The following is a 16,036-nucleotide window of genomic DNA, read 5'->3' as shown; positions in this document are numbered from 1 at the left end:
GCAAGAGAGTGAATGAGCGTATTCCCCACAAACCATTTATTTAAAACACAGTGTCATCAGTGTGCACTGGGGGTTTAACTGCCTACCAAATATTGTGAGCAAAATACAAACCATTGAATCATCAAGAACAGCTATTATGATCAAGGGAATCCGCGTGATTATTTTAATCAGTGTTGAAAAAGCGCATTCAAAAAACATAAAATATATATTGGTCAGAAGACTCTGCTCCGCTCTGCCTTTGTATATATTTTATATTCTTTGTCTTTGTGGACGGTGTGCATTTAGTGAGAGGACGTGTTTGTCTCTCCGCTTGTGCTGCCGAGGCTGTCTCAGTTTGTGTACAGGAAGCGTGGAAAGGGATTCTGGGACATGGTGTTCATTTCTTGCAGTGTTCAGAGACGTCCGGTGTATATGTTTTTTTTTTGTTGTATCTGATTTTTTGTTGTATCTGTGTTTCCATGTCCGTGTCTATGTGTGTGTTCCATTAGGTGTGGACTAATTTCCAGGCTATTTTCACCCCCGAGTACCGTCGCACCACCTACATGATGATGGCCGTGTGGTTCTCTATGTCTTTCAGGTAAGATGTGGTTAAGGAACTTTCACCTACAGCAGGCATTTCTTTATTGAGACACTACCCAGCCAGTGATGTCCATTTATCAGTTGCTGGCTCGAGTCGTACTCGTCAGTATTGTGTCGATATCTGTTGGCTTAACTAACAGCTTGCTGTCGGGCAGCTGTGGCTGATCTGAAAGCAGAGGAAGTGCTCATTTGTCAAACATTATCTAGAGCCCAAATGACATGGCCGTGCTGTGTCAATACTGCTGATACACAAGAGTGTCTCAGTGAGTAGGTCAGAATATAATAAGTAAACAGAAGAAACTTGCAGCGGGCAAGATGTTTTTTAATCATGGACTTGAGTTACAAGTCCATTACAAGTAGAATTTAACATGTGTAAAAGTATAGAAGTATTATCATTAAAATATATTAAAGATAGACATTACTGTTTTATATCCTTGACTGATATTTTATATACCCCCTGTTGTCTGTCCTTGTGCTAAGCTAACCATATTTCATATTTAATGGGCTTGTGTGAGAGCAGTATTGATCTGCTCATCCATATTTGTTAGAGAGCAAATAGGCATAGTGCCCAAAAATGTTGACCTATTCCTTTAAATTCAACATGTGCGAATGTACTTAATTCAGTACCCGAGAAAACTATTTCAGTTTGATACATTATTGCTAAAAACATTGCATTATTTACAATCCATTTACCTGACTTTTTTTAATTACAATAATCTTGAATTCCTCGGATGTCAACATGTATAATGCCAGCAGTAAGCCATAGTGCACAAGCACTGTCACACATCCAGTACATCTATTTTTCCTTGAATATTCACGGTCACAGCAACACCGCTCGTGTGTCTCTTCGGTCTTCATGTTTTCTCGGTTGAGACAGCAGCTCTCTCACCTTCTCAAGCTCTCTCTCTCTCTCTCTCTCTCTCCTCGTCCAGCTATTACGGTCTGACAGTGTGGTTCCCCGACATGATCAAGTACCTGCAGAAGCAGGACTACTCCTCGCGCACCAAGATGTTTGCCAAGGAGAAAGTCGAACACGTCACCTTTAACTTCACCCTGGAAAACCAGATCCACCGACAGGGAGAGTACTTCAACGACAAGTGAGTCAGCTGCTTCCTCTCGTTAGTGTTGGCCTGTTGAATGAGTCTTAAATGACATCATGGTGAGGTGCCTTTTATTCTAAGGTTGATTTTTATATTTTATACATCCAACATCTTGTTGATGAATTTATTCACAAAGTGTGAAAACGAGGCGGATAAAAACAAACCAAAATCAAAATATGAAAGTGGCTTCAGCAAACGTTTTTACAAAGTATTGTTTTGATTGGATGAAAGCCCTGCAGACGTGTTCATGTTTAACAAGCCGGTCTATGATGTTTCCTTTGACCTTGCCTTTTCAACCTGAACTCTGCGTGAGATTTTTAAACGGCTCCCGCGATCTCTTTTTGCACCTTCCTTCCTTTTTGTCTCCTCAACTCCTCGCTCCATCTATTCATCGTCTCTTTACCTCCATTTCTTGATCTCACAATCCCTGTATGTGTTTGCTTGCAGGTTTATGAACCTGAAAATGAGATCCATGGTGTTTGAGGACTCGCTGTTCGAGGAGTGTTACTTTGAAGACATCACTTCCAGCAACACCTTCTTCAAGAACTGCACCTTCATTGCCACCCTCTTCTACAACACAGGTAGGACATGCATACACACATTCTCGTCCCAGTCTTTCAGAATGTTTTCAGAAGTAGGTCTGTCTTTCCTTCCTATCAAAAATGTTGGCTTTTCTTTTGGGCGTGCATCGCTGCAAACAATCCCACACATGTCTTCATTGGAAAATGCTCCTTTCGGAATAAGGCCTCACAGGAAATCCTGTTTACGTGACTCAAATCAAATCCTGAATATTGTCATATTCTGAATAATAGTGGAAAATAAGTGTGCATCATAATATTTAGTTAAATCAGTTAAATCAGTTTGATAAAAAATGATTTGACTTGAAAATGATAAAGTGAATAAATTAAATCTAGAAAATGTAAATGTGACGTGAGCTGTGCATTTAACCTCCACTACAAGACCACCGCTAATAAACTATCATACATTATTATGTGATGTTGTCTCCCCTGCCTCTCTGTGCTATTTATAGTATTTTAAAAGATATCCTTTTCAGTAAAGCTATTGGCACAGTGTCACTCTTGTGTGTTGGCTGTCTACAAAGGCAATCTCATCAAGGGACTGTGTGAGAAAACTGTCGTCGAGCATTATGATGGATAGAAGATGGTGTCATCTGTTCCATTAAGACCTGCCAATTAACAAAGAATACTTCTGGCAGTAATTTGTAACATAAATACTCTGTTTTAGTGGATGCAGTATGTTCCTTCTTTCCTTATGTCGAAAAGAGAAGCATCATCAGCTCCACCTGTTTGTCGAAAAGGCTCAATTACTCTCCTTTTCGCTCTCTGCGCCGGCTGACTGGCACTACACCAAATGCAGCATCGCAGGGCTGCAATGTCTCCTAGCAACCCAGGCTCAACCCTCCATTATTTCAGCTGAAAGATGGAGAGGCTCTCGCTCTCCTCAAACTACACAATCGATTTTTGGCCACAGAAACGACAACACAAAGTGTCAGATGTGGAAAGTTGGTGAAAGTTGTGTCTTTGTACATTTTAGAAAAGAGCCACCATCCACTGTAGATTCAGCGCCTGCATCCACACACACACACACACACACACACACACACAAACTAACACTGAGGAACAGCTGTTTCATCCAGACCTGCCGCTGGCTTTGTGGTCTGAACACACGTCATGCAATCCTCACTGCTGCTATCAGTGCGGCCAGGAGTTGCTCATTAGAATGGGAATTAGAAACGTGTTTGCTTATTAATGCTCAATCTGTTTTTGGGGCTCTGTGTTCAGAACTTAGGGCCGTCTGATAGTTGCCATAGTTTACCTATATTGTCACAGTGCTGCATGAAGGGAACACAATGCGGTTGGACTGTACAGATGTGACATAATGTTAGTTTTCGTGCATTAGCCACAGGCTTAAAGGGCTTTCTTCAGCCGAAGCAATCCTCAGGAATGTTGCAGCTTTTTGTTCCAGGACCAGAGCAAGAGTTCCTAGGTTTTTCACGATCAGAGAATATATTTAAGCTGTTCTTAACTATGATCTTGCTGATCACTACCCAGAGTTTAGTTTTCTTCTTGGTCTGTGTTGGGAGGTCGCTTCTTGTTTCATCCTCTGGTATATGGAAGGTTTTTTTTTAAGGACCAGAGCAAAAATAGCTACTGGGCTTCCTGCGATGAGAGAAGATATTCAAGTTGTCATTAACTATGACTTTGATGGTCTAGATGGATTGACATTGGAGTTGAAAGTGGTGCATCAGCATCGGACGCAGAGGAGCACTGACCAACTGTCGGTATTTGACGAGTTGTGTGTGAGACAGAGTTTAATTTTGTAGATGTTTTTTATTTGAAGGAAGAAGGACTGGCCACCTTTTTCAATTTGTGGTTTGAGGCCTAAATCTGGATTCCCAAACGTTTGGCAGATAAGGAATCATTAAGATTGATGGAGTTTTGGAAACTGAACAATATGATTTCTGATTTTGAGTTATTGAGTTGAGGAAAATGTTGCACCATCCAACAATTTACAAAACTGAGACAGTTCAAAACTGCAGCGCAGCTTCTTGGGAGACATGTAATAAAATAATAAAGTAAAATAATAAAACCAAGCGAAAAAATGTGTGTGTTTTTTTCTAATCATTAAATAATCTTGACTTTGACTATTGATAAAAATGTGATACTTCATATGATCTAAAAATCTGAAAGATTTACCATCACATGGTCGAAGTATGTTAGTACCAGATTTACCATTAAACCAATGAGAACAAAAACTGTGCCATTTTTTCTGCATCATGGGGCTCAATAAATAGTCTTTGGGCACACATGGGTCTAACAATACTTCCTGCAGATGTTGGAGGGGATTATAGTTGCACACAGATTTATCATCACTATGGGCATGTTTTTCCCCATCATGTCAGCAAGTTTCCTAATCATCCGCTTCATCTCTGCTCCCACCCTCTACTCAGATCTCTTCAAGTACAGGCTGGTCAACTGCAAGCTCATCAACAGCACCTTCCTGCACAACAAAGAAGGGTGCCTGCTGAGTGACGTCAGTGATGAGAACAACGCCTACATGGTCTACTTCGTCAGTTTCCTGGGCACCTTGGCCGTGTTGCCAGGCAACATTGTTTCGGCGCTGCTCATGGACAAGATTGGACGGCTGAGGATGCTAGGTAATGTGAGCGCAGGGCCACGACAGACAAGTAGAACAGGAATTAAAGGAATACTTCAGCCACTAAATGACCTGAAGTATATCAATTACCCACTCTGTGTCACCTTACAGTTTGTAGGAAAACTTGAACCAAAAAACAAGAGAGAAGTCTTGATGATTTGAAGTAAAAGGTGGCCGTTGTGTTTCAAATACTAAGGTTTTGGCAATGACAATGAGATTATTGATGCAATGAGAAATTAAGATATATTTTATTTAGAATTGCTCCTAGTCAAATTAATGTTATGTTGTAAGTTATGTTGGCTTGGAATTATAAAGCAATTGTTGATATTTATTTATTACTGCAAAGTGACACTTTGCGCAGGAAGCCACTTGGACAAAAGGCATTTCAAATAAGGCATCTTGGTGTCCTATAGTACCATTTTGCATCTCAACAATACAATACAACAAAATATGTGTTTGCTTTCGGCCCTCCAAGGGAAAAAGTTTGGTCAGACCCGGATGTAGAGGAACTTTATAAATTGATTTCTTCTTTTTAGGCAGAGACGAGGTCGGCTCACATAAAAAGTTGACCAACTAATCTAATTGTAGAATTAGAAATTACATCTAGAGGCTGATGCAAACATACTGTAGATATTGACCGTAATCTAGGACTGATAGGACATTTGCTTCCACAGCTCAATATTTGCAGCATCTGGAAAAAAGTTTAACTCCACCCCTTATTTATCAATAACTCTTTGACATGCACTTTCAAAGTTTGCCTTTGATTCTACATTGGACATGTCACATTTAAATGTAACATTACATTTTAAAGGACGGCATGATGCTAATTTTCAGTTGATATATTGAGGATTTCCTTCCTTTCTTCATAGGCCACTCTTTTCCTTCACATTTCTCTTTCTCCCTTTGTCTACCTCCAGCGGGCTCTAGTGTGATCTCTTGCGTCAGCTGTTTTTTCCTGTCCTTTGGCAACAGCGAGTCAGCCATGATTGCTCTGCTCTGCCTGTTCGGGGGAATCAGCATCGCTTCCTGGAACGCCCTGGATGTGCTGACCGTCGAGCTCTACCCCTCTGATAAGAGGTAAGCATGTTAGGCGTGCCCTGAAACCGCCTTGACACCGTGAAGCCATGGTCAGTGGTGCTGACGTGTCAAGTGATGTCATAGGTGTCGCCCAGCAATTATTGGTTGGCTTTTAGGGATGGATGACATTGTGTGTGGTGAAATCATTGGTGGCACACGTGCTCTAAAGCATGTGATCTTGTTGCTACCTAATGACAACTTAATGATACCTAATACAAGATACTATTTGGCGAGCAAAATTAATGCATAGAAGCAGAGCAAGAACATGAATCTTTTGTGTCGCTCCTCTTGAGTTTTCAGTTTTAATTCTATGACATGTAGCTCCATCTTGTGGATGTATAGAATGCATGCAGCCTTTACAATGAATTAGAAGTAAACACAGACTCACTTTAACTGTTAATATCAGAAAGAGCATGTTTGTATTTGGGATACAAAGTGAAAGATTACTCTTCTGTTGCTCTATATACTTTGGCTGTGTTTGTATTCCTTCGTAAGATAAGATCAAACAGACAATCACCTGACTCTTTACTTTTTATCTGCTCCTCTCTTTTCTCAGAACCACGGCGTTTGGCTTCCTCAATGCCCTCTGTAAATTAGCGGCTGTTTTAGGCATAAGCATCTTTACCTCCTTCGTCGGCATCACCAAGGCTGTGCCCATCCTCTTTGCCTCGGGGGCGCTGGCGGCAGGCAGCTTTCTGGCCCTCAAACTCCCAGAGACGCGGGGTCAGGTGCTGAAATAGTGTGGTGCCAACAACTTTGCGGAGGTGGGGTTGAGGGGGGACAGAGGAGTTTTCACCACACTGTGAACAAACAGCTCAAGAGCGCTCCAAATCCTTCCCTCTAACCCCTCTCTCATAACGATAGAGCAAACGCAGAAGGGCGACACAGATCTGCTGTACATATTTGGGATTGGCAATTATTAGATAGGCCTGATTAACGGTTGAGCTGAGACAAAATATAGTGATATTAACATGTTCAGTGAGAGCATGTCATTTCATCCCACTGGAATATATTAGTAAATATAGATGCAAGTCCCCCAATGTGAGTACATAAACCTGGGGTTGGAGGTCAGGGGATGGGGGTTCTTGATAATGAATCATGCAAAAAGACTCATAGAAATACCCACTAGCCATTGTTGCAGAGTTATCTGTAGTCACCTCCATTCTTCTGAACAAATTCAACTCATAATCAAGTCTTGAGTACTTTGCCATTGTTGGACAAAGAATCAAAAATGTGACACTGTACGCGTTGATTTGAAGCATTTTTGACTTTGCAGGGTACAACCAAGACACAAATCTCTTGGCAAAGACGTGTCCTCATTTTTATCTCCTGGTCTTGTGTTTGTTTTCAGACTAACTGCCGTTTTATAGATTATAGAACATTCCAGGTTTGCTTTTGTTATTGTTAAGAGTGCGATGAGGAGATAAATCGAGGCCCATCTCCCTTTAAAGAGTTGTTTCCGATCGCCTCCAAAAAGCAGTGAAATCATTCAAATCCAGTTAATGCACACGACCCCATGCCGAGTGGTAATTGTGTGCTGTCATGATCACCATTTCCTTGCAAGGATTAGGCATTTTGTTCCATTTAAAGCACAACCATTTGCCAGTGTGAATGCCCCTGACATTTTCTTGACCTGATGAAAATGTTCAGAATCTCATACTCAATCACCATTTTTCAATCACCGTATATCTCTTTGTAAGAAATGCCTTCTCAGTACCTCTCCTCCCAGGCTTACAATATGTTTGTCTCCAATGATATATGTTTCGGAGGGTGTTATGCATGTCACAAAGTATGTATGTAAATTTATGAAAACTGAGAGTACAACATATAAACAGTGTAAGGGACAAGTTTGTTCATCCATTCGTCTGGCTAAAGTCCTCATAATATCTTTGACTTTTCCTGCCCACAAAAGACAGCACTGTGCTTTTACTCTGCTGTCGGCAGCAGGGACACCATGAAAGTTGATGAACCCGACCAAACTCTCCCTTCTAGCACACTCCACAGGATGATCTTAAGAAGAAAATGTCCCTTTATTACTTAAAATCCCACCCACACAAGGAGGAAAAGCAGGGAACCACAAGAGACAAAGAGGCTACTCTTTAAGTTTTAAAGGCTTCAGTGCAGACGTGTGAGAGATGACGGATAAACTATAATCTAATTGTTTGTGTGAAATGAATGTTTATATTAATGTGAGTGTGCTTCTTGGTGCAATATTGAACCTCTGTGCAATATTGGGATTTTTATTTATTTTGTATGTCTTTTACCATTTCATATTTGGTAAGCACTATTCTGATTTGTGAACGTTTGTGGAGTAGATGTCTTTTATTGATAACTGAACACGGTGTGAAAACATACAGGACTTAAAATGATTATTTTTTGTTTTGCTCTTGGATGAAGACAGGCTGATAAGTTTGATTTTAGCATCAGTAGAGTCAACATGAAAACTGTTGAAAAATACTGCACCCAAAGTAGAGTTGTTCTATTTTAAATTCTCCCAATTTGGGATGCCCTTGGGAAACATAACACGTTGAACAGTGAGGATTAATTGGCTGTGAGAAGGATTATTCTGCCAGTGAGGGATTTTGGGTGCATTGGAGAGTTGTGTTTACTTGCACTTTATTATACAAATGTAGCTAGATATAACACCAGATCCACCGTAGAAAACTCACTGCTAAGGGCTGATTGTCTTGTATCCCGCACTGGTAACAGCACAGAGTGTTGGTGAATACCATCGCCACATTCCCCCTGATTTTAGAAAAGCAAGGGCGATGTGTTCACAATTGCATGATGAAAGAAAAAAAAGAAAAAACAATCATTAAAATGTCAGATTAACAAAAACGTTTTTGCCCAAACTGCCATTTTGTAGGATAGCAGCCATACGTAGACTCAATACAGTTGAATAAATAGACAACCCATTGCACTAAATGTACACCGTCGTACATGCACAATTGTGAAAGCCTCGAGTTCTTCAAGACACAATCGGATGCAGCCTTGCTAGCGATTTCATGGAGAACAAGGTGGGCGTTTAGCAAGAGCACAAAAGACCAAAACCTACCAAGTGACAAGATTGTGAACACGAGTGCAGTTGTGAACATATACAGGTGCTTCGAGCTTTGAAGACCTGCCCCTTGCATTTTGCTCCCTCCGCCTCACACTGATCTAACTCCAAATTTGACATCTGGCCCATTATCTTTGAGTGTGCCACCTCATTAATTATTGCCAAATATTTTGTATGGCCTGAGTTTACACATTACACCATTGATTCTCCGTTATATATATATATATGAATATATGTAAATACAAGTACTTATAATGTAACTAATAAGATAGCTCTTCAAACCTTTTGACCCCCTGGATACAGATGTCATTCAGTGTTTGTAGGTCTTCAGCCACCGATCATGTGAAACAAGAACAACTGGACTTGTTATGGTGATGCAGACTTTTCACAAGAGACTAGTTGTGTTTTCTTTTGGTTTAGAACGGCAAGAAGTGATGGTTGCAGAAGCCCTAATGACCAGCAAAATTTGCCTAGATTCCCTCCCAAGAGCACATTAATAATGTAAATACACATTAACTGTACTAAAAGCTGCACACCAGCAGTCCTCTTGTGTGTCGTCCTGTGTCACCCATGAAATTTAGGAGCAACGATGTCAAGATAACCGTTGTACTTGTTCAACATGGGCTGCTGTTAAAGCGTGCTAACCTGTCTCAGTGACTCGGTTCAGGCTCCGTCCAAGTTCAAATTGTCTCTCGTAGATGCATATCTTAGCTTATGTTACAGGGTTTTCTTTTGTATAATTAACTTGAGTGCAAAACGTTTAACAAAGCAATAAGTGTTTGGGTATTTGTCTCTTATTCTCTTCTTTGAAGCTATTGGGAATTGGATGACATTACTATATGCTGGCCCTGTCAACTGAAATGCTGTGTGTTGGCTTAATGACACAGGACTGTAACAGCGAACACCCGTGTGTACTCTCTAAAACAACCCTAAGTCTTGAGGCTTTTGTCAATAAGATTGCATTGCCATTAATTAAATGTAACAAAGAATTTATCACCTTTGTCATTGTAATGTGCTGTAGAAACTGTAGTTGATTGTTTGTAAGTATAGAAACTGTTTATGGAATCATGAATATAAAAAAGGTATAAAAAAAAAGTGTAAATGAACAATGGTGTATGTTGTCTTTGATTTTATGTATTTTGTAAATGAGAATGAAATATAAGTAAATACATCAATGTTAAATACCGGTTATGAATCATAGTTAGCCTAAATGTGACAACATCAGTTCTGTTAAAAGGTGTGTGAGTTTGTTTTCTTATATTTTCTCATTGTAGATTTTTGATTGGGTTTGCACTCTGCCGTGTAACTGACCCCTTTGGAATCACAATGGATAACAAAGAACCATGAAATAAACAAAAAGAAAAGTCAATCTTTGTTGTTTCTTTATGTCTACAACTTTAAATATTGTTTGACGTTTACAGACACTACAAGTTCTTAACTTCCTTCCGCTGCCAGCGGTGCTGCTACGGGACTGTAGGATGTTCCTTTGTCTTTGTTTTTTTTCCTGAGACCAGACAGCTGTTGGACCAGATACAGGTGTATTTAACAAAAATCCCACCTCGACCTGATCTCCAGTGGATATAATATGCAACTTCTGTAAAAAAGACTCTACTAATGTTGTGGTGAGGAATGTTTAAAGCAATCAATTGCTGTTTTTTTTCATTTTCATTGTCATTTAAAGCCAGTTGTTTTTCAGTTGTCAAAAAGAAACCTCATCTGTGATACGGCATGTTGAAAAGTGTGCTGGACATTTCAACATTACGCACATTTAAGGGGAATGGTTGATTTTGAAAATAATATTTGAGTGAAATCCATGTAATTGTGCTTAAAGTTTAAAGGTCTGGAGTTTTGGGCTGAATCCGACATTACATATTAAGATGCTATTTTTCAGAGTTGTGTGCATATAGTTGCATTTGGTGTGTGTGTATGTAATGAAAACAAACTGTACTATTGCAACTTTATCTTCAATTGTTGCTACAGGCACCCACTTTGCAATTCTGCAGATATATAAATATTGCAATAGTTTCATCATTCTATGGTGATAGTATGCTCTGTCACTATTCACTCCCCTTCGGTAATAGACTCCTTTACTTAAATGAAGATATTTAAGATTCACTAACACTAAATTTCACTAAAAAAGTGTTCAACCTAGATTTAAAAGAACTGGCATTCTTACCACAGATTACACACATCTCTCTCATACCACTTACGTGTAAATCACAGTGTTCATAGGATAAAATGGTGCGAGACGTTTACGAGTTGAAGCCACGTGCGTAAAAGGGGCCGGATATATATTTTGAAACTGGGAAAGCTTCATGTGGGCTCTGTCCATGGTGCTGATATATACCTACACTGCAGTGAGTCTATACATGTGGTGTAATAAAGTGATTCCCAACCGGGTCTAACCGGGTACATATAGTCTACCCGGTGGTGATTTTATCAGAAGTAATGTTGCATAGTAGGTACCAAATGTACCAAACAGACAGATGATAGTTGCTGAAAACAGGACAAATATGAGACAGGAAAACTTCACTACAGTTTGTTTAGCCTCGCTCTGCAGAATGAGGACAACAATGGGATTGCAGCGTCTGCAAATCACTCTCCTGTCATAAAACCTGCCCCAAAGCAAAATTAAGCAGAACCCCGCCCCCTGCTGGATACAAGCTGGGACGCAGTCCACATAGTCAGTCACGTCAGTCAGTGATCAAATTATTTCAAGAATACCAAAGTGCACGCTAGCCAAAGCACATCAACAGACATGTGACAACACATTGTGGTCGTGACAATTACAAATCCCAGTGGTGTTGTGTCACATAAAAACAAACAAACTGTAATAGGCTGTGACACACATTACATTTTTTTTGGGAATAATTTATTTGTTCAGGAGCTGCTCCTGGTTTCATCAGGTCTGGTCTGGGATTTAATCGTTCCAGTTCACCCCCAGTAAACCCAGCAGGAGCTGTGCTCCAGGAATCTCCCATTGACAACGGTCGACCTGCTCAGACAGACTTTGCGATCGGAAGCTATGGTGGTATCAGATTGTATCATGCTGATAGGAATTATGGAGCAATGAAACTCGGCAAAGGACAGGAAAGCAGGACAGCACCTGTGTGCAGCCGCCTGTGATTCACAGAAGCCTTTCTGGCATAGTGTTTCTCCTTTCGCCCTCTTTTTGTCTTTGTGCAATCCTTTCCCTATGAATGAGAGAGCCTGGGGAAACATTGCATCACTTGACCCACAGCCAGCACAGCCTGTTGACAGAGGAATTACAACAGTACCTTTTACAGCCCAAACAAGAATAGTAGCTGTTTATTCTAGGACCAAAGCATTTCTTGTGTCCTTTGCCCAAACAAGCATTGCAACTTCTTTTTTCAGAACCGGAGATAATTGTTGTTGGTTATTACAGGACCAGAGCAATGATTGTTGCTGGTTATTAGAGGACCAGAGCTTGTTGCTGGTTATTAGATGACCATATAAGTTATAAGAGGCAGTATTATTTGAAACCTCAAACCCTAACCTCAATCAAGGTAAACTTGTGTGTTCTTGGGTCTTTGTACAGTCTCAAATAGTAATCTTACAATTTTTGATCACACTGTGAGGGCAATTCTTTCAGAAGCTGGTACGGCATCAGTGAGTTTTGCTTTGAAGAGTTTACTCAGGGTGCTCCAGTTTCTTCCCACACAAAATCATAAACACAAAATAAATAAAAATAAGGTAAAGGTTTATACATTTACACAAAAGGCAAAATCTCTTACGGATTTAGTGTATCAATACGCTCAGTGTTAAGCTTTGAATCAGCATACAAGGAAAAGCTTCACCTAGTGTGTGTTCAGAAAAAAAGGAAAGTGTTTACAAACAGTGTTGGAAATTAAAAATTAACAAGATTGTGTCGACTTTCCTTCACTCGTTGTATTCCTTCTGAGCCACACTGTTGTATCAGACACTGATAACCCTCTGGTCGTGGTCAGGTCAAATACGACGGATTTATGATCAATCATAAATATTGTGTTTTACACCTGATTGCCTCAAGGCCTTATGCTATCCTCTACTCGAGGCATTTGAACATATAAAATTACTGATCATCACTTTCATTGAATTTTAAATTTAGTTAACTTTGTAACATCCATGTGTTCCCAGTCAAAAGTGGCCGCCATAGGAAATTAATGGAAAACACTACAGATTATATCCATTTGTCAGATGGAAAACAGCCCCACACACACCCACACATTCACAACAACAACAACAACAACAACAATAATAACAACAACAATAACCACCCAACCACAAACATTTCAATCTTCAAACAAAAATATCTGGTGTTTGTTAATGGAACCCATCTCTATCTCGCGTTTATGTGCCCATCCACCCAGGTGAACCACACCTTCCAGACTAAACAATGTTTCATATCTTCTCACTTTACCCCGATATAAACCTTTATAATAATAATAATAATAATAATAATAACAATAATAATAATAATAATACATGTTATTTATATAGCACTTAGTCGCTTTATACTCGCTTTATTTGTCTTGGTCTCATTTTACTCTGTGACCATAATGAGTTGGCGACTGATTTGACCGATTTTCTTTCAGTATCTATTCTTTGTATATCAGAGCCACCAACTCTCACGGTTTGACCGTGTGACACACGCTTTTTCATGTTTTCACACGCGTTGAAGAAAATTCGGTGATGATTCATGTTTTTTGTGTTAATGTAAGAGCAGTTATATATCTCTATCTCGTAGCTGCCAGCGATGCTGCTGCAGGACTACAAAACATGTACAAAGACAACTACAAAACCCAGCGCGCGAGGAGTCACTTCCGGTGAGTGTTGCGTCGCGAGAGACGTAACTTGCTGAACTTACAAGGTGAGTTGTTCACTAAATTCACTCCACACGTTTGCTTCATGGCTCGGTTTAGTGTAACAATACTTACAGACCGATACAGGCGCGGTTGTAGACGCCATTACGTGCTCGGGCATCTTACATAGTGTGTGTTTATTGTGCTAAAGCTAGCAAGCGAGCAGTGAATTAGCCACGAAGCTATTAGCAAAACAGGCACGTTTCCGGTATTGCAAGTTGCATTTGCATAGGACGTTAACTGGCTTTATTCTGCCATTCACTGGAGAGGATAACACAGGCTCACGTGAGGCGGTAACGTCAGTAGGTTTTGGGTCCTGCAGGTTGAAACTCGTGCGTTTGTATACTCTTCAACGCGTTGCAGTGACGTGACACCTGTGTTGGTCATTTTACGTCAATACAATTCTGCCTTTTTGTTTTAGTTGTTGACGTGGTCTCTGTTATGTTTACTCTGGAGGTCTTAGTAAGATGGTTTTGTTAGTAGTTACAGTTAAATGCTGACCCTCTTTGATATGAAACATGTATTTTACCTCCCAGATGAGGCTTAAAAAGGCCAAATAACGTACGGAGAGCTGCGTTTAATCACTGACCAGCAAGATAATATAATGACAGGGCTCTGGCTATGAAGGTGATTCTCTTCTAAAGAGACTTTCTTGGGTTAGTTTCCAGTTCTTCATCTCAGGGTATCTGCTGGTAACATGCATTGTTTTTAATACACCCCAAACCTTATTATGAAATAATTATGCCAACCACAACATGCATATATTTCTTGTCATTAGGTAGCACTTGTAATTTATATCCATCTGGCTTTCATAGGTGGTCTCCTGACCCCAACCATCCGATGCTTCCTACTATCCTCCGCTGTGCTCGGCCCATCTCTACCAGTCTTGCCTCAAGCCGGCGTCTGGCCCACTTCACACCATCCATGGATCCAGACCAGAGCCGGCCCGTTGAAAGATCTATAAGAACCAAACTGACAGACAAACTCAAGCCGGTCCACTTAGAGGTCCACAATGAAAGCCACATGCACGCTGTGCCCACTGGCTCTGAATCCCATTTCCGTGTCCTGGTTGTCAGCTCCCAGTTTGAGGGTCTGCCTTTAATAAAGCGTCACCGTCTGGTAAATGAGGCTTTGAAAGAGGAGTTGAGTAGCAGCGTTCATGCACTGGCCATTCAGGTAAAGACTCCCGAGCAATGGGGAAGCAACCCGTCCCTGGCTAAAAGTCCGCCTTGCATGGGCGGCTCAAGGAACGATCACACGGTGGAGGAGAAACTGAAGGCCGGCCGGGAGTGAAGGGTTGTGGACTGTGATGCTTTTGGACTGAACTGTGAAATAGGTGGATGCTTTTAGGAGAGGCAACAATGCCGTTAATGTAATGACAGACAGGGTTCTGTTGCAGATTTCAATACAAAAATGTCTGTATGCTTATTATATCATAATAAAACAAGAATTGGAAACACAAAAGCAGCAATGCGTTTTTGAGATGCATCTTGTGCAGTAAAACAAATGTAATGGCCTTCATCACTCCAGATGTTTAAGGGTATTTTGCACGTATTCAATACAACAGAGGAAATAATGTGAGGACTTTCCACATCTGTGCTCGTATAGCTCGCAGTTCATTTGTCAGAATAAGTAATGTCATTTTATGAGGACCAGAGATCAATATATGATGGTTCAGAACGTATTTCTGCTCGTGAATTAGAATAAAGTTTTCTTAGAAAAAGAAATCTTGTGACGGTCATGTGAGTGTCGAGACATCTGAACCTTTCTTTTTGCCGCTTCTTCAAGATTTAATAGAACAGCATTATGTGTTATGTTCAAAGCAAATGCATTACTTACAAAGGGATTGCAATGAAAAAAGCAAAACTACTTTATTGTTTAAATTAAAAACATAAATAAAATTGAGTTATTCCTGTGGTGCATTTCTATCAGTGTCTTTAAGCCTCCTCTTTCACAGAAATGACCCCTTGTATATTTATATCAAAACAATCTAAAATACCAGTGTAATGAAGTTAAGTGATCTTATCAAGAAATATAATGGTTTAGTTGTGTCAAAACTTGTTTTTGTGATGTGTGAAAGACAGGGACTGTTAGCGTCAAGTAATTCACACATGAAATGGTTTGGAGGATAATGTCAGTACCGCCGGCTCAACACACGAGGGCAGCAAGTGAACAAGCCAACT

At 40.2% G+C, this 16,036-nt stretch overlaps 2 protein-coding genes across 3 annotated transcripts in view; both read left to right on the top strand.

The window, feature by feature from the left end:
• The window catches only part of sv2a (synaptic vesicle glycoprotein 2A), a 41,352-nt gene extending 30,992 nt beyond the window's left edge, over positions 1-10,360 (top strand). The window contains exons 8-13 of the mRNA XM_068569523.1: positions 489-577; positions 1,512-1,676; positions 2,127-2,260; positions 4,651-4,857; positions 5,774-5,933; positions 6,490-10,360. Coding sequence (XP_068425624.1) covers positions 489-577; positions 1,512-1,676; positions 2,127-2,260; positions 4,651-4,857; positions 5,774-5,933; positions 6,490-6,673 — 939 coding nt within the window. The 3' untranslated portion in view covers positions 6,674-10,360. The remainder of the gene's footprint in view (positions 1-488; positions 578-1,511; positions 1,677-2,126; positions 2,261-4,650; positions 4,858-5,773; positions 5,934-6,489) is intronic.
• Positions 10,361-13,811: 3,451 nt separating this feature from the next.
• Positions 13,812-15,757, top strand: bola1 (bolA family member 1). Of its 2 annotated transcripts, none has more exons than XM_068570362.1 (2): positions 13,812-13,861; positions 14,669-15,753. In XM_068570362.1, the coding sequence occupies exon 2, from the start codon at positions 14,694-14,696 to the stop codon at positions 15,144-15,146; it is 453 nt and encodes a 150-aa protein (XP_068426463.1). In that variant the 5' UTR covers positions 13,812-13,861; positions 14,669-14,693; the 3' UTR covers positions 15,147-15,753. The 2 variants fall into 2 exon arrangements, with proteins under 2 accessions (XP_068426463.1, XP_068426464.1); XM_068570363.1 differs by having other exon boundaries at positions 13,822-13,861; positions 14,738-15,757.
• Positions 15,758-16,036: the final 279 nt, after the last annotated feature.

Source organism: Clinocottus analis, unplaced genomic scaffold (assembly GCF_023055335.1).
Source record: "Clinocottus analis isolate CAN_PGR_092001 unplaced genomic scaffold, fCliAna1.0.p SCAF_9, whole genome shotgun sequence".
In the NCBI taxonomy this organism is placed as follows: domain Eukaryota; kingdom Metazoa; phylum Chordata; class Actinopteri; order Perciformes; family Cottidae; genus Clinocottus; species Clinocottus analis.
This window is presented reverse-complemented; position numbering and strand designations above follow the sequence as displayed.